Here is a 21701-nt window from a genome sequence, read left to right as displayed (position 1 = left end):
GCCACCTACTGGATTGGTGCTGCAAAAACACTCTCATGTTTTCTTTAGTTTCCCAGGATTATAAACAGCTTTTAATATTGAGGTGCATTGTGGTATTCATCTCTTATCTAAAAGAGAGACTATCTAGCAAGACTTTTGTATTCAGACTTTTCTTAGATATATAGATACCAGACAAAGCTCATAGTTTACAAATCTTAACAATTCTTCGCATGGGATCTTTCTACATTGTACTTCATTTTCTTTGAGTATTTTTGCTCTGGGGATGCAATCTGAATGGTTTAACATTGCCTTTTAAGATAAAGAGAACTTTTATTAATGATTATTTCCCAACTATTCTTTCTATTCCTTATTCTTTTAATTGCATATTTGCATGCTTTTTCTTTAATGTGTTTTCTATCCTGACAGGCTGAATGCCCTACTAACACATATAATATACCCAGCACCTACTGTACAGATGTTAAAGTTACCTGAAAAAAAGGCAGGAATACTTGGAGAACTGATTATCTACTAATATAAGAAAGAATTTTAAATTGTAGTGGTAGTACCAAGGAGTTACTGTTTGATACATCTTGTTGTCTACTTCTTTTACTTGGGAAAGTAACCCCCCAATTTTTTGTTTTTAAATTACTTCTATCATTTTAACACTAAACTCAATTTCTCAGTGAGTTATATTCTTTCTTGTGGTCCAGAGTGGAGCATGGTATTATACATGTTCAAAAAAGAGGAACATTTTATTCAATTAAAACATATAAATTAAAATTAGTACAAATAAAGCACAAGTATATCCGTGGTAATCTAAAAACTACAAGCCAAAGATTCAGATACTATTTTTCCTCTTCCTCCCTCACCGCCCCCATCACTTCCATGTTGTATAAACCGATGCCACACTGGACCAGAACCACAAATAGCCAGATGAGGTTTTTAGAGCCAGTCTCTCCATCCTTTCACTTTTTCCCATTGAAGAGAAGAACAGAAAAGAAAGAACAGGCAGGAATATATCAGAGGCCAAAAGATTAAAGCACAGTTATAAACAAAATGATAAAATCTGAAAATGTTAGTGAAGTAAATATGATGTAATGTCCTTGGTGAGGAAAAAAAAACCTTTGAGATTTTTTGGGAAATAATTTGATTTTTTTAATGAAGCTGTATACACTAAAGTTGAACTCAGAAGAAAAGTGAGATTAGCTATTTATGAGCTCACGCAGACTACTGTAGAGCAGATAAGCAGACATCTGGAGAGAGCAAAGAAAATATCTGATAGTTTTCAACATGGCCTGAGAGAGATGAAATAAGGCAGTGTAATTTAGAAACCATTTGGGTCCTGTTGCCCCAAAAGAAAATGTAAACAGTTAAAAAGCTTTTAACATTCTTTACTGTCACCTCAATTGTCTGAAGACCTTACTTACCAATCCATCATCCAGTTTCCAAAAGGGTGAAAACAGAAAAAATGTAAGTGTATTTTACAGCCTAGATACAGTCATTGCTCGCCTCTAGTTTATTACTAGACATTTATTTTTGGTTCTGCAAGTTTGAATCTGCCAGGACTGGAATGCTCAGGTGTTAGCTGTCGACAGTTTTACGGTAATTTTAAGCTGGGCCTGCCTTTGGGTAAATCATATCGGTAAAAAATAAGGTTAATTTTCCACCTATTACCTCTGCTTTGTCTGGCAAATAATGGCATCATATTTCTAAAGTCTCTCAGAGAATTGATTATAGTCTTTGAACTCTCAAAATAAAAGGGTGAGAAAAGTAAAGTTGACTGGAGTGCCGGCGAATTGCAGACTTTCTCTCTGGTTTAATTTTTGAAAGCATCTTCTGATTTCAGAAGTTGAAGCTGTAGAATAAAACAGCAACAAAGGCATGACTGATAATTGGAGTTTTGATAAAAAAAAAAGAAAAGCTATCTTATTATTACATTTTTGTTATCTTTTACTTCTCATTCTAATTCTCCATTCGCTATCCTGAGAATTTCTGGTTGGGACCTGCATCTTTTTGTTTGCTTCCCTTCAGATTAGTTATTATTATTATCACTAGCTAAAGAGGACAAACAATTGTCATTTTTTGCCTCTTAAACATGGAGTATGTATTAAAAAGTATTATGTGTCAGTATTTGAATATATATACACTTAAGTATGTATATGAAATGTACATTTCAAATTCTTGGGGAGGTTTTTAAAATCTTCTGTGGCTCTCAGCTTTAACCATTAGATTATATCAGAATTTCCTAGAAGGTAGATTCCCCCCTTCTAGATAATTTTAACAGTGGCAGTTTACAGTAACAAGTTAGCTAATTAAATGTTTATATAAAAAACAATGCCTTTAAAAAAAAAAACAAATGCCTTTAGAACTCAAGTATATCTTAAACTTATCAAACTATAACTCTGCTGTTAAATACACTCTCTCCTGAGCTCAGTGATTTGGAGAGACAAAAGGTTGTTCTGTATAGACATGACAACAGTTACCTTATGTATTATACTAAACCTATCTGGTTTCTTTTTTTTTAAGATTTTATTTATTTATTTGACAGCGCACAAGCAGGGGAATGGCAGGTAGAGTGAGAGGGAGAAGCAGAGTCCCCACTGAGCAGGGAGCCTGATTGAGGGAGGCTCAGTCCTAGGATCCTGGGATCATGACCTGAGCCAAAGGCAGACATTTAACCACTGAGCCACCCAGGTGTCCCATACTAAACCTGGCTTTTGTTGTTGTTGTTTTCTACTGTGAGACCTCACAACTCATTTCTGAAATTTCATCAGTGGATTAGTCTTTACACTGAACATCTGGACCAAAGACAAACAGTAAAATCTCAGTTTTCTAAGTTGAGTAGAAAATGGCTTTCTGACCCTGCCTCATCCACCACCTTCTTCCTCCTGTTCAGGTCTCCATTAAAAAGCAGTCTGCTTTATTTACATCCTTTTTTTTTTTTTTTTTTTTAAGAAAAACTTAGTTGACGTGCCAAACCCTGTAATTCTTAAGCTTTTCTAGAAATGTTATCTTTAAGGGAGATTTATAAAAGCAAGAAGAATCTTTGTGGTTTTATTCTGAAAGCCAGAAGAGTTGAGAAACAAGGCCGACTCCAGTGCTGAGCTTTTTCACTTTCAAGCTGTATTATGGTTTCTATGCATGTTTATGAGGAAGAGGCAATTGAAATATTTATTTTTTCAGTTCTGGCAAAGTATGACCAGCGCCACTGAGAGTACATTTTGTCATGGGATAAAGAAACAGAAAAGGCAGAATCAAGGTCTTTGCCTAAATAAGTGAACATTATTGTATTTCTTCAGATAGTTGGATTTTTGAAGAGACATTTCATATTCTTTGATGGAACTATCTAAACAAACTAGAACTCTATACAAACTAGAGCTTTTAAAGTCAAACCCAGTTCACTTCTTTATTTATAATCAGTGAACAAACTTAGCAAAATATGTGATATAAGGTATCCAAGATATTTTTAACATAATGCTTTGCTAAATATTATTGCCATCGTTATATTTTCTCTCTGCCTTCACACACATACAGATAAATATATAGGCACATATACATATAAATACATATATATATTCTTATTAATGAGGCAAAAATTCAAATTAATTTTTGTTTGGGTATTTCTTTGAATTCAAGAGGTATCAAGAGAGGCACCTTTGCCCTCCTGGTGAACACCAAGAGTTAAAAGTTCCTTAATGGATGGCATTGCCACTTTTCAAATTACAATTATTGCATAGCATTTCTGAAGTACCTTGAGATCCTATACCCACCTATTTCTTCATTTTACTTCTTATAGACTCCCCTTTATTTGGTAAATCATGGAGAGAATGGACCAGTCAGATGCAACAGGTGCAAAGCCTATATGTGCCCATTTATGCAGTTCATTGAAGGAGGAAGGAGGTATCAGTGTGGATTTTGCAACTGTGTGAATGATGGTAAGTGGTGCCAATAAATGCTTAGTAAGAGCTCTTTATTAGTTGAAACATATTGTACTTCTAAGCTTATGGGAAAAATATATGTTAAAGCTCTTAGTTATAAATGAGCTTTTCCTAAATACTGATGAGCTCACATTCAAGAATAACTCAGAGGAATAGCAAACAAACAAACAAACACAACCTCTCAGGCATATCATCTGTAAACATGAGAGGTAAAATTTTATTTTGCCTCCAGTTGAGCCTTTGTAGAAGGGGAGTGAGACATAAAACTACTTACCTACTTTTGAGTTTTATAAGAAACAGCAGCTTCCATGTGGCAAATTGTATGTAAAACTTCATGCATTTATAAGAGGCTGAGAGGGGCATGGTGGTCCCAAATGGAGCATGTTCTGGTTGGTTTTCTTCTACAGATATTATAAAGAAGAAATTTCATTGTATCTGTTTTCAGATGATACGTTGGAGAGACTTCTTTCTTTTCTTTATTCCTCTGAGTTATTCCTGAATGGAAGCTCATCAGTATTTCATTACATCAGAAAAGCTCTGATGTAACTAAGACATACAGACTTTTTCTCCCTCAGCTATGAACGTTGGATTATTTAAGAAGGAAAGAAAAACATTATTTTGAAGGGCTTTTCTAGATTCTTTATATTTTCACTTTCACTCCAGTATGAATTGACTGATGTTGAAAAAAATTGCAAACTTGCTAAGAGCAACTTACATTCATTATATTTATAACGTGTCTTAATTTTTAATTTTTTTGGTGCTAAATAAAGCACATATCAGCTGAAACATTCCCACATTCATTGACATTTCTGGAGTTTTTCTAGAACCATGTGATGAGTATAAGAGCATGAACTTTCTACGTCTTTTCCTCTGTTCCTTTTCTTCATAGACATGCTTCCCTGCAGGCCATTAAATCTGAAGAATGTTTAGTACTCTGCCTAGGAGCCATGTCTCCTATGGCTGCTGACTACTCCCTACTGACAAGTGGAGCTAGGGCATAGCTTTCTGCCTATGTGATTACATTCATGGCATCTCAACTCTGTGAGCGCTCTCTGGTGGGAGAGCTCCTTGTTTCCTCACCCCCTTATTACAGTCCTTGGTTTTGTCCAGCTTAGAGGGCCAGAGACTAGCATTGTGAGTCTTTTGCACAAGAACTTTGGTCAGTTCTAAAACATGCCTTGCTATGGAGCGGAATCACTGACTTCTAGGCTCAACTGAAAAACAGTGGTCCTCTTGGGATGTCTCTCTCCTTGTTCCAACTGTGGCATTCACTCAAATTGGGTATCCCTATGAGACCAGATTCTGTTGGTCTGTCATAGTTTACTTACCTCTGTTGAGACTGTCGGTTTCCCACTTCCACAATCTTTACAAGACATTGAATTTTCCAAATTTCAGAGATCCATATGTACATATGAATGTTATAAAACTTGTTTGAAAAGAAATGACCAAAAAAAAAAGGAAGAAAAGAAATGACCATGTTATGGTAAGAAAATAGACAAATCGGGCAGCCCAGGTGGCTCCGGTTTAGCGTGGCCTTCAGCCCAGGGTATGACCCGGATCCAGTGCCATGTCAGGCTTCCTGCATGGAGCCTGCTTCTCCCTCTGCCTGTGTCTCTGCCACCCCCCCCCCCCCCCCGTATCTCATGAATAAGAGAAAAATAAGACAAATCAATTTTAAGAATCAATTTTATTTTTAAGAAAAAATAGACAAATCAATTCTTGGTGATTATTTTTTAAGTCCAACCTACAAAAACAGTCCTGTTGTGATCCATGTTGTTTCACAACTAAAAATAAAGAATCTAGATTTGTTGGTTTTAAAATACATTACTTGGGCAGCCCTGGTGGCGCAGTGGTTTACCGCCGCCTGCAGCCTGGGGTGTGATCCTGGAGACCCAGGATCAAGTCCCACGTCGGGCTCCCTGCATGGGGCCTGCTTCTCCCTCTGCCTCTCTCCCCTCCCCCCACCCCGTGTGTCTCTATGAATAAATAAATAAAATCTTAAAAAAAATAAAAAAAAACATTACTTCTGTGGTTTTTACGAATGGAAATGTTGCTCTTTATGAAATGCTGAAAACCAGAGCATTGCTGGTTATTCTAAATACTTCTATTGTCAGTGGTTTAATAGCCAGCCCTATTAATCTCAAGGCAACAGGAGTTTGTTTTCACAGAGATACCAGGCCATATTTGTCCAAGTGTTCAGTGTGTGACTCATAAGTGTTCCTGTGCTGTTGGATGACTTCCAGGTCATTGCCAGAACTAACCTTCTTAGACATTTGAATCAAATTAAGAGTTCTCAGCTGAGATCTTAGTGGTATAGTCTTTCCCTAATACAGTAATCCTCCCCACTCTGAAGTCCAAACATTAAAAGATTACTATGCAAACTTTCCATGGCTGAAGACATCTCCTAATTAAAGGATAATAAATATTGTAGTTAATAGTATAGTCCAAATAATGAATGTATATTTCTGTTAGGTATACTGAAAATTTAAGTAGTTAGAAAAGTCAGAATTCCTTTTAAAAGAGGTAATTAAATAGAGATAATTAAATTTTCTTTGTGACAATTTAAAAACACCAGTTTTGTTATCCCCTGTCTCTGCACAGTGGTCCAAATCATAAATGTTATGTATCATCAGTAACTTGCAGAAGAGTTAAATAGTGGATATTTAGAATATATACCATATTTTGGCTTTAAAATACTACCCCCCCACACACACACTAATTCTTTTCCTCCCATAATAAATTTTAAGAACTTACTAAGTTGTCTGTGTTATGAAAACAAAATATTTCCTTTCTTATTTTGTTTTTATTAGTTCCACCATTCTATTTCCAACATCTGGACCACATCGGGAGAAGGCTGGACCACTATGAGAAGCCGGAGCTATCTCTAGGATCTTATGAATATGTTGCTACTTTGGATTACTGCAGAGTAAGTGTTCCCAGGACTTCAAGTGTTTATACATTGATGTCAAATTCAAGTGAATAACTTTCATATGTAAAAACTGAATCTTGATTCACAAACAAAGCATTTTGGGGGTATCATGGGGATGTAGAAATGCCTCAGACACAGATCAAGGCTTCTAGGCTGTTAACATGATTAAACTGCCAAACTATTCAGTGCAGTGATTATTTTTAAAAATAAAAAGTGGTGCCAGAAATAGAAAACAAGAATTTAATTTCATGTCCCTATCAGATAAAATATTCTGGATTCTTAAAGCAGCAGTTCGATATAGTGCCTCAATCTCATTTGTTTTGTCAGTGATTTCAGAAGATTTTCTCTTCCAAGGCAGAAGCTCAGCCAATATGGTCAATAGGACTATGACAGTTTTCTTTGCCTCCTTTCTGCACATGAGTTGTCACCACAGTGATTTAGAGTTCTTAGAATCTTCCTTGGACTATGTGAGAGCCTGGGATTCTGGCCTTTGGTTTCCTTGCTTTAAAATGTAAGCGTGAGATGCCTCACCATTTTCCTTAATCTAAAAAATTAAATTCAAGAATTTAACTTTCCTTATAAGACCATTAACTGTTGGCTTTCATACTATCACCTCAGCCATCTCTTCAGTTTTACAAAACACTCACCACATACTCTGGACTCATCATTCCTTTTTACAACTCCCATGCTTTTGGGTAAGATTGTTTTGACCAAACTATCTTTGCATCCTCCTATTACATCTATATATATACTACACCTAGCAAACTCCTACTCATTCTGTAATACCTGGCTGAAATTTTATTTTATGTGACTGTGTGTGATGTGTGCATATGTACAGTTTTCTTTGACTTTATCATGGTGGTTATTTACTAAATCTTCTAATGCTTTTTTTTTTCCCATAGAATTTGGTTCATATATTTGTTGTAGCAATTATTCCTGTGAAATTTAAATCTTCTTAAATGTCCCCCCCCCTCATAGAATTCAGTATTCTTGGTGACAAGAATCTTGTCTTGGCTGTCTTTATGGTATCCACCACAGTGTCTATCTAGTACAACTGGAAGACAGTGTCTATCTAGATCAACTAGAAGACAGTTGATCAGTGTTTATGGAATGAATGCATAAATGAATGAATGAATGAATGAATGAATGAATGAATGAATTTGCAGGTATTTTACTATTCCCAGGACTGGCTATTTCCCTTTCCACATGTCACAGTGAGAGTGACATCATTATGGGTAACTTGCAGGGCTCTAAAATTCTTCGGTACTTTGGAAGCATTTTCTTGGGGATGAGTTCAGATTTCAGCTTATATCTGAAGTATCTCATGTAGACCTGAAGAAACAGTCATTCTGACTAAATGTCTGTCTTCCCTTGACAAATATGAATGCCAGCTGATGCCCAGTTCTCAGAAAACAGCCTCTGACCCACAGAATTCTATCACAGATATTTGTGAGGGGACTAGTCCACGTATTGAGTATAAATTACAAAAAATATTTTTGCTAAAAGAAGTTTTTTTTCAATTGATTGGATTTAAATTTTTTAGTTAATCAACTTTTGCATTTATTTTAGTGTTTTGTATGATTTTTTTTACATTACATAGAACTAGTTATTAAAGAAAAGTTGATGCTTTATTAATTCAAAATGTGACATTTGAACATATTTTGACAAATGTAAGAACATTTTTGGTATAACTATATCAGACAAAAAAAATCCTAAAGTACCAACTACTTTTAGACAATTTATTTGTTCTTTACTGCTGTTGACTAAGGGTGAATGATTAAGTAGACCATAAATATTCAAGTTCTAATTAAATATAATAAAGCTGTTATAACTAGTGATGGAAAATTTATTGATTGATCTTTGCAACTATAGTATAAATATAACTATGTTTTCAGTTTCTAGTTCTCTGCCAAAAAGGCTATATTATCTTGATTTTATGCTTTTTTAGTAGAAACTCAGGCAGAGAGTCAAATCTATTTCTGGGAACAAAAGTCTTCGTATCTTCAAACTCTGTTATCTGGAAATGTTCCAGATGTCTAATTGATGGAAAATTTCGTCCAGCAGGCAAGGAACCAAATTTAAAAAAAAAAAAATGTACATTTTGAAGAATGTTTTGTAAGCTTAATCCACCTTTTATTATTCCAAGTAGGATTTAAAATAAAATATGATTTAAGTATCTTCAAATTTAATTATAATTCTAAATGTAAATAAAGTATAATAGTGAGTTGCCTTAGGGATTTGGACAATGAAAAGGAGCTTATTTAATTTGTACATGTGTTTTTTGATACCATACAAATTTAGAAATACAAAATTACACTTTGCCCTATTCATTTTAGTTTATCTTGATACCAGTTGTATATAATAAAATTAACATTGGCTATTTACTATGTGTGATGCTCTATGCTAAATGCTTTTTTTTGTGTTGTATATAGTTAGTACTCAAGTGAACCCACATGATGCGTACTATTATTACAAGAGGCCTAGAGAGCTTAAGTGCCACCCTCAGATCACACACATAGAAAGTGCTGGACCCAGACTGAAAGCTCTGTTGGCATGACCACAGAACCTCTATTCTTTATCAATATACTGTGGATTTGTAGGCAGTTATTTAGGAAATCACTGTGGGGTTCTCCTGGAAAAAAGTACCTCAACTCTTGTCATATAATTGAGAGTTTTTCACTCAAAAGTTTAGGGAATATATCTGTACACAAAGTGTACCTGAAACGTAAAATCCCATTCCAAGCCAGCCTTTTATTTTTCCTCAATAAAAATGTCATCCCTCCACTCAATTTTAATTCACTGTGACATTTAATGGATACCTAACACACCCAAGACACTTGGTTATGTGCTATGAGGGATATCAAAGCTAGCAATGAACCTGATTTCAAGGTACTCCGTATGTGTAGACTCAGTAAGTATATAATTATGATATAAATCCAAGTATGATAAATGTTTTAAGAGTCAAATAATCCTATGGTATAAACCCAAGTATGATAAACGCCTTAAGAGTCAAAAAATGCTATAAGAGAATGGACAAGTGATGACATATGACTTGGAGGGTGAAGGAAGGCTTCAAAGAGTGACTTGAGCTGGTTACACCATGAGCAGAGTTTGGACATGTGGAAAGGGAAGGGAAACAAAACAGTGAGTAGATACAGAGTATTTGCAACTTCACTTTCTTCAGGGATGAGGCAGATATTGTAGATAAGTGATGGGGAGTTAGTATGGGACTAGGATAATTGGAGAGACGTTCCCTTTCCTCCAAAACACATTCATATTCAAATATTTTTTAAAAACACTATGCCAAACAAAATACTTTTCTGGCCAAATTCTTGGCCCAGGCCTGCTAGATTGTGACTTCTGGATAGGAAATGTTTTGAAAATGGCAAACACTTAAATTAGTTGAAGGAATGTGTATTGGGGAATAATGGGAAGTAAAGCTGGGAAATTGTTTTGAGATACAGACTAACCATTTATTTTCCACTGGGTTTGTCATCTCCTTTCATCTCCTTTCATCACCTTTCATCTCCTGGTTTTTATACATGTTTGTTAAATGAGTATTGTGGAGAGTTAAAAATGCCAGGCCATTGAGGAATTTATGTTAATTCAGTAAGTAATGAGACCATTAAAGGTAAAGAGGGAGTTGTTTCCTTAATCCATTCATCCATCCATCCACACATTTATTCACTCAGTCAGCAGTATTGAGCAGTCTTGTGCCATGCTCCGTCTTTAACTCTGAGGACTCAGTAAACATTCTGTCCTTAGAGGCAGTAGGATTGTGATCTGTATTGTCTTTGGACCGGTTATTCTGACAGCAGTCTGTGTAATGAGAGGAAAGAATTTGGAAGCAGGGGACATTAGAAGTTAATGCAGTAGTCAAAGCAAGATAAAATGAAAGGAGTATAGTAGTTCCTCAGAAATTTAGAAACAGAATGACCAGGTATATACCCAGAATTACTGAAAGCAGAGTCTCAAAGAGACATTTGCACACTCATGTTCATAGCATTATTCACAATAGCCAAAAGGTGGAAGTAACCCATGAGTCCATACATGGATAAATGGATAAGCAGAATGTAGTATATATGTATGTGGAATATTATTCAGCCTTGAAAGATAGGAAATTTAGACCCACGCTAAACATGGATGAACTAATGCTAAATGAAATAAGCCAGTCACATAAAAGACAAATATTATTATTTTATTTTATGAAGTACCTAGAGGAGTCAAATTCACGAAAGCAAGGATGTAGAAATGTAGAACGGTGGTTGCCAGGGTCTAGAGAGAGGGGAATGATAAGTCATTGTTTAATGGTTTCAGTATTGCAAGATAAAAGAGTTCTAGATATGGGTGGTGGTGATGGTTGCACACCAGTGTAAATGTACTTAATACCACTGAACTATACACTTTAAAATGCTTAAATTGGTAAATTTTATGTCTATCTTACCGCAGTTAGAAATACTTTTGGAAATGAGTGTCTAAATTTGGGTGCCAGAACAAGAAGGCTTTACAATTAACTGGTGTGGATGGTAAGAAAGGTGGGCAATTCCACAGAGAAAATGAGATTTGAAACCCAGATTATTTTTGAGGATAATGCTTTTTCTATTTCCTTATAGAGAAGGCCAGTATAGTGGGATAAATCTTGTCTTACCTGCTAAAATATTGAAGTGAAGATCCTGGCAGGTCTGCTATAGTTAAATGAATGCTGCTCTGGAGCTCAGACCATGATTAGAAAGAATTTGAGGAGTCACCTATAAAGTGGTGCTGGTTAAAAATGAATAAATGAGATTTCTGTGATGGAGCATGTGGTAAGAAAAAAGTGGGTGTCTTTTGGAGAAAGATAAGAAAATAAAAAACAAGCAGCAGTCAGAAAAGTGGAAGAGGAAATGATATTGCAGTGACTTGACAGCTTAGAAAGTGAAAGTGCCATGCCTAAAATTGGAGAGAGAAAAGAGATTTAGGATGAGAGCTGGATTTTACTTAAAGTTACTCATTTGCAGTCAGGAGGTCTTTGACCCTTAACAGTGGTTTTGGTAAGGTGTCATGAAAAAACCAAGTTTTCATAAAGTTCATACCTGTTAGGCTTGGCTGGACAAAGCAAGCTGCATTGAAAGGGGAGAGTAATTGATTAAGGCAGCCAATGATGAAGTCATTAGAATTTTCTAGGCATGAGAGGACAAACTTCTGGATGGTTAAGAATAGGGACTGGGTAAAACATGAAAGAATTATTTTGAACGGATAATTAATGAGACTTGGTGATTGAAAGAAAAGGAATAGTCAGATCTAATTTGATATTTTTAAGCTCTGAGTTGATGTGTAGTGAGGTTATTGATAGATATAGAGATGTTGAAAGAGAATATCATTTAGAGGAATGAGGAATTAGTTTCCCATGCATAGAAAAGTAGTTACAGTGAAGCATTTCACAGAGATGTGTGTGATGGATTTATGGAAGCTATTCTGTGGGGAATGAGTAATGCTGAACTTAAGAGAACACAAGAATGGTAAGACACATTTGGGTTGGTCACAACGAGGCTTTGGCTTAATTAATGGAAATGATTTTTAAAAAAAGGAAATCATTGTTATTTTTATTTAATATAAATCAATGTAAGTCTATGTTATAAATTAGATTAGGTGAGAAAGGATTTGCCAAAAAATAAAATAAAATAAAATTGCTCAGATAGACAGCAGTACAGTTCTTTCTTTTCCTGTTTGCCTGATTTTGAATGTGGCAAAGCAATGAAGCATTTACATTGGTGATTTTTAAGTCCTGCATTTTTTTTAATTTCAAGTGACATACTTTATTAGAAGAGTATTGTATCTAGACTTATAATGGATATAGAATGAATCAGTAAGATAATTTGGAGACATTGTCATCTAATTTTATAATTATAATACAATTTTATTTTAGAACGTTTTTGTTATTTACCATAAAGTTGAAAATTGGATTAACCTGAACTCTTGTTTTAGTTTGAGTCACTAAGTTTGCCTGTGGCTCTGTTTTCTAAATACTTTGTAAGACTCAACTGAAGAATCATTTCCTAAGAGCTTTTTGAACACCAGCCAATAAAGGGACCAACAGCTACAAAACATTTATATAGCAGCTGCTTTATGTTATAGTGATTGTTTTAAATAGATGTAGAAAAGGCCCAATATTCCATCTTTTACAACAAATATGTAAGGAACAGGTAAGTATTTGACAATGTAATATAATTTTAAGGTATGCAATTATATTTTATTTTTTAAAAGATCTTATTTATTTGAGAGAGACAGGAAGAGCAGGAACATGGGGAGTGGCAGAGGCAGAAGCAGACTCTCCGCCGAGCAGGAAGCCCAATGTGGGGCTTGATCTCATGACACTGAGACCATGACCTGAGCTGAAACCAAGGGTCAGATGCTTGTCCACTAAGCCACCCAGGTGCCCCTACAATTATATTTTAGTATATAATTTCATATCTTTAAAACTGAAAGAGCTTATGAAGAAAAAAATTGAAAATAGGGTTATTAAAGAGCACTTGGGTGGCTCAGATGGTTAAGTGTCTGCCTTCAACTTGTGTCTTGATCCTGGCATCCTGGGATAGAGTTCTGCATCAGGCTCCCTGCTCAGTGGGGGAGCCTGCTTCTCCCTTTCTCTCTGCCTCTCCCTTCCACTCATGTACTCTCTTTCTTTCAAATAAATAAATAAAATCTTAAAAAAAAGACAATAGTGTTCTCAAGTTAATGAAGTTTTACTAGTTTCAAGACAAATACTAATTATTGTATGTGCTCTTTGGGGGCACAATTTGTCAAGGTTCCAGACATTTCTTCTTCTTCTTTTTAATATTTATTTATTTATTTGAGAGAGAGAGCGAGGGAGGAAGGGAGGGAGGAAGGGAGAGGGGAAGGGCAGAGTGAGAAGCAGACTCCCTGTGGAGCAAGGGAACCCAATGTGGGGCTCAGTCTCAGGGCCCTGGGATCATGACCTGAGCCAAAGGCAGACACTTAACTGACAAAGCCACTGAGGCACCTCACTCACTTTTTCTTATAAAGCAGAGGGTTATAAGCAAGGCTGGTCACCAGACTATACTCACAATTGGGTAATTGTAGTGGTAAGGTCTTTGGAGTGCTACAAAAGTGAAGCTTCTCTGCTAGATATCATAATCCTGTCTAATTCAATAGTGTGTTGCAGGTCATACCCTGGAAACAAATAGCTTTAATCTTTTTTACAGTATTAGAGACTGTGTTCTAGAAAATTATTTAATTCCACAGATGTTATACCCTAAAATAGTAAATGAAAAGTTTGATGATCTTCAAGAGTTTGAATGTTTTATTTTGATTATACAGTGTATATACTTTATAATTACATTTGTGTGATCTGTTTGCATTCCTGTAGAAGAATAAGCCTCCCAATCCACCAGCCTTTATCTTCATGATTGATGTTTCATATAGTAACATCAAGAATGGACTTGTGAAGCTCATATGTGAAGAACTGAAGACTGTGCTGGAAAAACTTCCAAAGTAAGAGAACTCCCATTATTTTTTTAATTTGCACAAGATTACTGAATTAGTTTATTGGCCAGAAAACAAGTACTGAATATGGATATAGATATCTTTTGCTAATGAGGACTTTGGGCAAATATTTATAAATCAAACAGCACCATTTTTTTTGAGTCCTTAAAATGTCCAGAGTTATCTTTTGTACAAAGCAAAAGAAACAAACTGATAGAAATTAATGCTATGATAAACAATATTCAAAATACACTATAAACCATAAGGAGAATCCCAACAGTGTGATGGAAAAGACTTTGGAAGTCTGTTATTCATTTTCAGAGGGATTGATTTTCCAGTGGAAGCTGGTAGCTGTGGATTGTGGCAAGAGTTCTAAGGGATGCCAGGAAACTGAACTGTTGTCTTATGGCAGAGATGGTAGTCTTTGAGCCAAATTTCCTTTGCCCTTGTAACATACTGTCAAACCTCTTTGCTGCTTTACTGCCTCTAGGTCCTAGCACAAAGTGGATCACTTTCCTTGCCACTGCAGGGGTCAGTGCATAAAAGTAAAGGTGGAAAGGTATTTTAGCAAACATGGCTATTTTTTATAGTGTACAAACTAGTTGTTTAGGATGGGAAGTACCATCTAGTAAGGAACCTCGGGAGCAGGAGAAACTCTTCCTTTATGAGAGGAGACATGCTTAAGAAAAAAAACTAACAAATATTGTCTGAAATGTAGTGTCTGCACCAGTCTCAACATCTTCCCCCCTTCATATCTCCTGAGGGTAAGCAGTCTCTGTTCTGAAAAGGGATGCTTTGAGGGATGGGTTATCTATAGGCTTTAGGGCTTCCTGAGTCGTTGGATGCCCATTCCCCTCTATTCCTTCCACATGTGGCTGCTGCATTGGTGCATATGAGCCTCAAATGAGTGAACTCTGGACCTCCCAGGAGTAGCTTTGTTTGTATCTATAAAGCTCAAGTCATAATATTCTCAAGGATAATTTGGAATAGCTGTGAGGATGTTTAAAAAACATTGAGGTGATTTCAAACTGAATTCTAAAATGAAGAATGAACTGGGAGCAAGTTGAAGATGGGGCACGAGAAAGGCATGTGTGTCTGCTGACTGTGACTATAGTTTCTGTTACCTCATTCTTAGGGATACTTGAGAAGTGTGGACTTTCTGCTGAATATCATGTATTTTATCATAGACTTTTCTCACAGGGCTATTTTAATTCTAACTCTGAACTTGGAACTTAAATGATATGAAAGAAAACTAAATTTATGGAAATGATGTCTCTTTCTTTCCCTTCTCTAGAACTGATTAAATTAAGTGATCCTCTTCTCATGGTTACCTCACCTACCCCTTGCTCCTTTGCAACACAGTGGTGATGTGAAGTGTATACCCTATTGACCAAAGTTATGAAACCACACTCCTTCCCTTAGATGTCATCATGAGTTCTGTATCCCATTGGAGCAGATTGTGACTTTAGTGAGATAGGAGAAAAAATAAAAGGATACTGCTGGTTATTCCCTGCTACTTTTTAAAATCTCTCCTAAAAGTTTTTATTTAAGCCAAAATGCAGTTTTCTTCCTTTATTTTTTTAAAACAAATCCGATTGCTTTTTTTCTTCCCCAAAGTTTGTTGTGGGCTCTTTATATTTACAACTTTATATTTTTTATGATAAGATTGCCATCAATCTGATTTACCCCTCTGAACTATGTAATATGCCAAATAGCTTTTTTATTTTTATTTCCTTTTAAGATTTTATTTATTTATTCATGAGAGATACAGAGAGATAGGCAGAGACATAGGCAGAGGGAGAAGCAGCCTCCTTGTGGGGAGACTGATGTGGGACTCGATCCCAGGGACCCCGGGATCACGCCCTGAGCCACCCAACTGCCCCCCAAATAGCCTTTCTAAAGCACAATATAAGTCTTGATTAATGTCTAAGGTATGTTCATCTCTTAGCTAATCTTTTGAAAAGTGAAGGACCCATTCTTTACTATTTAATTTTAAATTTACATCTTTGATTTTGCCAGATGCCATTTCTGTCTGACTTCTCTGGAACAGGAAAGAAAAGATTTGAAATATTTCATCTGTTGTTCAGATCAAGCAGTTAGGGTTTTTTTCTGCCCCCCCCCCCAGTTGTTTTTAATGCTGCTGTAGCTAAAATGTTCAAAATGCTTGCTTTTGGAATATTCCGATTCATTTAGTTACTAACATCTTCAGTTTTGCTCTGTCAGATTCATTCCATTAAAATAATGGGGGCACGTGTTGAGAAAATTGGTAATTGAAAAGCAGAAGAAGAAACGTTGTTCTGTGTGATATCCCGTATGTAACTTTGTTAAATTTGTGTAAAATTAATATGAAGGAAAGGCTGAAATTTCATTTTCTTCTGGATATGATTTAACAAGGTAGTTATACTGTTGAAAAAGAAAAAATCTAAGGTAATTCTTTGTTTCTCAAATTAAAAAAAATATGTTCCCATGAAAACATATACTAATATTTTGCAATAATGTGAGATGTTCCGATTAAATGTTTTTAAAACTGTTAATTTAGATTCTAAATGAACCCTGTGAATCCCAAGATATGCCTTTCCCATTACTTGAAAATGTCCAAATCCAGTGGGAAATAGCAATCTAGATTCTTCTCTGTAATTTTTCTTTTGTGTCATTTGCCTTAATTGACTCTAAATTAACTATTAAAAGAGAATAAATACCCTTAGGGTTTGTTGGACGTTTATCACCTTACATAATAAAAGGTTTACTCGGAAATGGTAGTGTGCTGGTAAACTGGATCTCAAATAAATAAAACCTTAATTGTAGTGTATGCTCATTTGTGGTATAAAATACTTCCAGCCAGGCTGATTTTAAACTAGCATAGTGACATCACTAAACGGGAGTTGGGAAGAGATGTAGTTTATGAATTTGGGCTCTAACTTGCCATCCTAAATACGACATTTCACCATCACGATAATCATCCTGAACATACCTCTAATTCCCCATGTTATCCTAGACCCTGACAGAAGCAGAGAGCATAAACTTTGGGTCTCTATTGGTCAAAGAGTCATGATACGTTAACTGAAAGGCACTGTATAGTAAGAGCCTAGAGAGAATGATTTGTAGAAATCTAGAAGAGGAATAACTTCTGGTTGGTAGCATCAGGGGAACTTTGAGAGAGGAAGAGTATCTGTGCTTGGTCTTAAAGAATAAAATTCCAAGTAAATAGGGATGGGCGAATGGAGAACATGGGAACGATATACTATAATGGTTAGTTGTATGAAGTCATACAGTTTAGGATATTGAGCGGAGGTGTGTGGGTGTAAAAGTATGTTATGGGCAGTTACAAAGGATAAGCATACCGTTTCTGAAGATTTTGCAAGAGTCCAAAATATATGCATTTACCAAGTACTTTTGGAAGAGATTATGAGGACCTATTTAAACTGCCCACCCATTTATGAAGGCCAAAATGAAGAATCAATACCCTCAATTAGCAAAGGAAGTAAAGAAGAAATAGAGTTTGAAGTCCTTAGTTTGTCAGCCTGTAATCTGCTGAAACATCAAAGAAATTGGGAACTCTGCAGTGGCATCAACAATTTGAACTTCAGATACTTTGATCTTATACTTTATTTTCCTTTCTCTCGTACTCAAGTAACTTCTTATGCTATGTACAAAGTTTAGAAAAGAGCATACTAGGCTCTTTTTCAAAAAAGTTGTCCCTAAACAAAATAAGTTTTACTGATATCTAAGGATTAAAGAAAATGGCATATATCTTTTGTGGCTGTCATGTAACCACTGAGCACTGTTATATCCATAATGAAAATTAGTAAGAGTATCAGTAGTATTTTAGGAGGGAGGGAGCAGGGGAAGGAAGATAAAGAGAGAAATTTGGGTAAATATTAACTGGAGTTCAGACCACTCAACTCTGAGTATACTTAGTATAGACTTGAAAAAGAGTAGTCATGCCTTATATTCCTTTCAGGAAGATTAAGGCCTTACCTTGGGATTTCTCAAAAATTTACTTTTTATTATGGTTTTAGAGCTTTTATTACTTTTATTGTCTTGCCATGACATCACAAATGGCTACCTAATAAGAATTACATCATCAATTTATATATGTGATTTGTGTTATGTAATTTATGGTATATAGCTCTTAAAATCTCTCAATTTCTGTTGAGATTCTCTAGAATCTGAAAGAATCACACAGAAGCAAGTCCTTTCTTGATAAAAATAGCTATCCTGTTTGTAATCTGAGTGTGCCTTTCTCTTGCTTCAGATGTTCCATTTGTTCTTTTGACCTCTGGTGACTTCTGAGAGAGCTTTGTTTATAAAGAATGTAATATGCCTAGCTTAGTTATGGGGAAAAAAAAGCAAACTTTGTAATTGCAGTGGATTGGGAATACATATATTAAAGAAGGGAATATATTAAAGAAATATATTTTCATATCTATTTGACTTTTTCTTACCTAGAATTTTGAGAATTTTTTTATCAACTTATTTTTGTAATATCCCCCATCCCCCTACTGTGACTAAACAATAATGAAGATCAAAACTTTAAATATGTCTTCTATACATTTTATAGATGATGTACCTACTGAATTCCTGATAGAAACTTCTCTCATAAATATTTGAAAGAACTTCAAATGCTGTGTTTCTCTCATAGGGAAGAACAAGAAGAAACTTCTGCAATCCGAGTCGGTTTTATCACATATAACAAAGTGCTGCATTTCTTTAATGTAAAGAGTAACTTGGCCCAGCCTCAGATGATGGTGGTGACTGATGTTGGAGAGGTCTTTGTTCCTCTACTGGATGGTTTCCTTGTCAACTATCAAGAATCCCAGGCTGTGATTCACAAGTAAATATCAAGTGTTTTGTAATATATATCATATATTTTATATATAATATAATCAACTATCTTTTTTAATTGTTTTGATTTAGTCACATACTGTTTTGTTTTGTCATTAGCAAGGGACTTTTAACACATGGATTATCAAACTCTATAATTTATGTTCTATTTTAAATGTACACCAATATCTAAAAGGAGTTTTGTTTTATTTTATATAGAGAGAGACAGCAGTTGGGAGGGGCAGAAGGATAGATATAATATTAAACAGACTCTCCATGCCCACCACAGAGCCTGAGCTTGATCTCATGATCCTGAGATCATGACGTGAGCTGAAATCAAGAGTTGGATGCTTAACTCACTAAGACAACCCAAGCGCCCCAAGGAGGAGTTTTTTTTTTAATACTCACACTCAACCAGATCAGTCTGTTCTCTTTTCTGGAAAGAGATATTTCCTGCATATGGATGAGCATTCAATGATGATGGTTATAACTAAAGATATAGCCACTATTCTAAGAATTTATGATTTTAAGAGGTCAAAATGTATATAGTGAAAAATATTTACAAAAATATTTACAATATAGTATACTTTTATAAATGTTCTAAACAAATCATAAATTTTTGTTTCAAACATGCCAGTATATCATTCCCTGAGGAGTGATTATGAAAGTCACCCATAGGTGTTCAGCGAAAAATAAATACCATATGTGTTTAGTCTTGAAATGGTAGTGATTTATTTCTTGAAGTTTATTACAAATATGCTAAACATTTAAAACCTTTTATTCATTCATTTCTTATAGCTTATTGGACCAGATTCCAGAGATGTTTGCAGACTCTAATGAAAATGAGACTGTCTTTGCTCCTGTCATCCAGGCTGGCATGGAAGCACTAAAGGTGAGAAGTCTTTTTTTTTTTTTTTAAGATTTTATTTATTTATTCATAGAGACAGAGAGAGAGGCAGAGGGAGAAGCAGGCTCCATGCAGGGAGCCCGATGTGGGACTCGATCCCAGGTCCCCAGGATCACACCCCAGGCTGCAGGCGGCGCCAAACCGCTGTGCCACCGGGGCTGCCCTGAGAAGTCTTTTTTAATTGCTAGTAAATAAATTTTTAAAACACGCACACACACACATATACATACACACACACAGGAACTTTCATCCATGAAAGAAAATACAGCCTTCCTTAAAACATGTAGTTTGCTAGAGGCCATTCCAAACTTCTCTACAATCTTAGAAGGAAATGGCCCAAACCATGGATTGCTCTCAGCGTTTACATTCCAGAACTATTAGCATCTGAGCAACTGATTTTGTCAGGATTTCCAGTTTAGCTCCTCCCTTTGGCTTTTATATGAACTTTATGTGATCTATTTTAAAATTACTTCAATATCAGAACCAGATATGAAGGGAAAAATCCCCCTATCACCCTCTACTTCCTTGGGGTTTTCAAATATGCAAGGGCAAGGCCTGTGGCAGTTGGCAACAGATCTGAGTGCCATGCAGGGCTTTGCTAAATGCCAAAAGCGGACACGATGTTGGCCATGTCTTTGGTTGGGAAGCTGAGCTCTATAAAGACTCTGGTCATTTTGATAGTAATAAAGACAGTAATCTGAAGATGGCAAAATGATTGAAAAATACTAAACTATTGATCATTATTACCTTATTAGCACAGAGTCAAACCACTTTGACAGGCACAGCAAGTTCTTAAAAAATTGATTTTCAAATTTAATTGTTAAAGTGAAATTGAAATTAACTTTTATTTATTTATTTTTAAATATTTTATTTATTTATTTGACAGAGAGAGCACAAGCAGGGGTAATGGCAGGCAGAGGGAGAGGGAGAAGCAGCCTCCTCACTGACCAGGGAACCTGATGGGGGGGGTCGATCCCAGGCCCCTGGGATCATGACCTGAGCCAAAGGCAGATGCTCAACCAAGTGAGCCAACCAGATGCTCCTGAAATTAACTTTTAAAATAAAATGGCTAGTAATAATAATAATAATGACAGTAGCAATAATAAGAATAATGCTAAAGAACTGAGTTTATGAACCACTTCCACATAAATTTTGTGTCTAAACATTCTAACTTGGTTTTAGTACAGTGATTCTTGCTTGGTTTCCTAATCTTCAGAGTATTTTACTCATTGAATCAAAAACTTGCAGATGTCCCTCAAAAAGCCTCAGAATATGTGTCAGCTTAACATAAAATTAAAGATAAGGGGTGCCTGGGTGGATCAGTCGGTTAAGCAATCTACCTTAGGCTCAGGTCATGATCCTGAAGTCCTGGGATGAAGCCTCATGTCAGGCTTCCTGCTCAGTGGGGAAATCTGCCTCTCCCTCCTATTCCTGCTCTCTCTTGCTCACTTTCAAATAAATAAATAAAATCTTTTAAAATAAATAAATTCTTCATCATAAAGTGATTTGGACATGTTAGGGTCCATCTGGTGGAAACCAACATTGATCACTGGTTGGGCTATAGAAAGGCATGGGAATTCCTATTTTATTCCACATTACAGAAAACAAATACTTTTCTATTTCAATTTGAAAGAGTTTTGTT

General features: G+C 35.6%; 1 protein-coding gene across 2 annotated transcripts in view; it reads left to right on the top strand.

Annotated features, from left to right (window-relative positions):
- Positions 1 to 21701, top strand: part of SEC24D (SEC24 homolog D, COPII coat complex component) — a 102340-nt gene that overhangs the window by 53375 nt on the left and 27264 nt on the right. For both annotated transcript variants that reach the window (XM_041759232.1, XM_041759233.1), the window contains exons 9-13: positions 3776 to 3914; positions 6728 to 6843; positions 14213 to 14337; positions 18971 to 19162; positions 19951 to 20044. In XM_041759232.1, the coding sequence (XP_041615166.1) occupies positions 3776 to 3914; positions 6728 to 6843; positions 14213 to 14337; positions 18971 to 19162; positions 19951 to 20044 (666 nt within the window). The remainder of the gene's footprint in view (positions 1 to 3775; positions 3915 to 6727; positions 6844 to 14212; positions 14338 to 18970; positions 19163 to 19950; positions 20045 to 21701) is intronic.

Source organism: Vulpes lagopus, chromosome 6, assembly GCF_018345385.1.
Source record: "Vulpes lagopus strain Blue_001 chromosome 6, ASM1834538v1, whole genome shotgun sequence".
Lineage (NCBI taxonomy): Eukaryota > Metazoa > Chordata > Mammalia > Carnivora > Canidae > Vulpes > Vulpes lagopus.
Note: the sequence above shows the minus strand (reverse complement) of the source record. Positions and strands in the feature narration are given on the sequence as shown.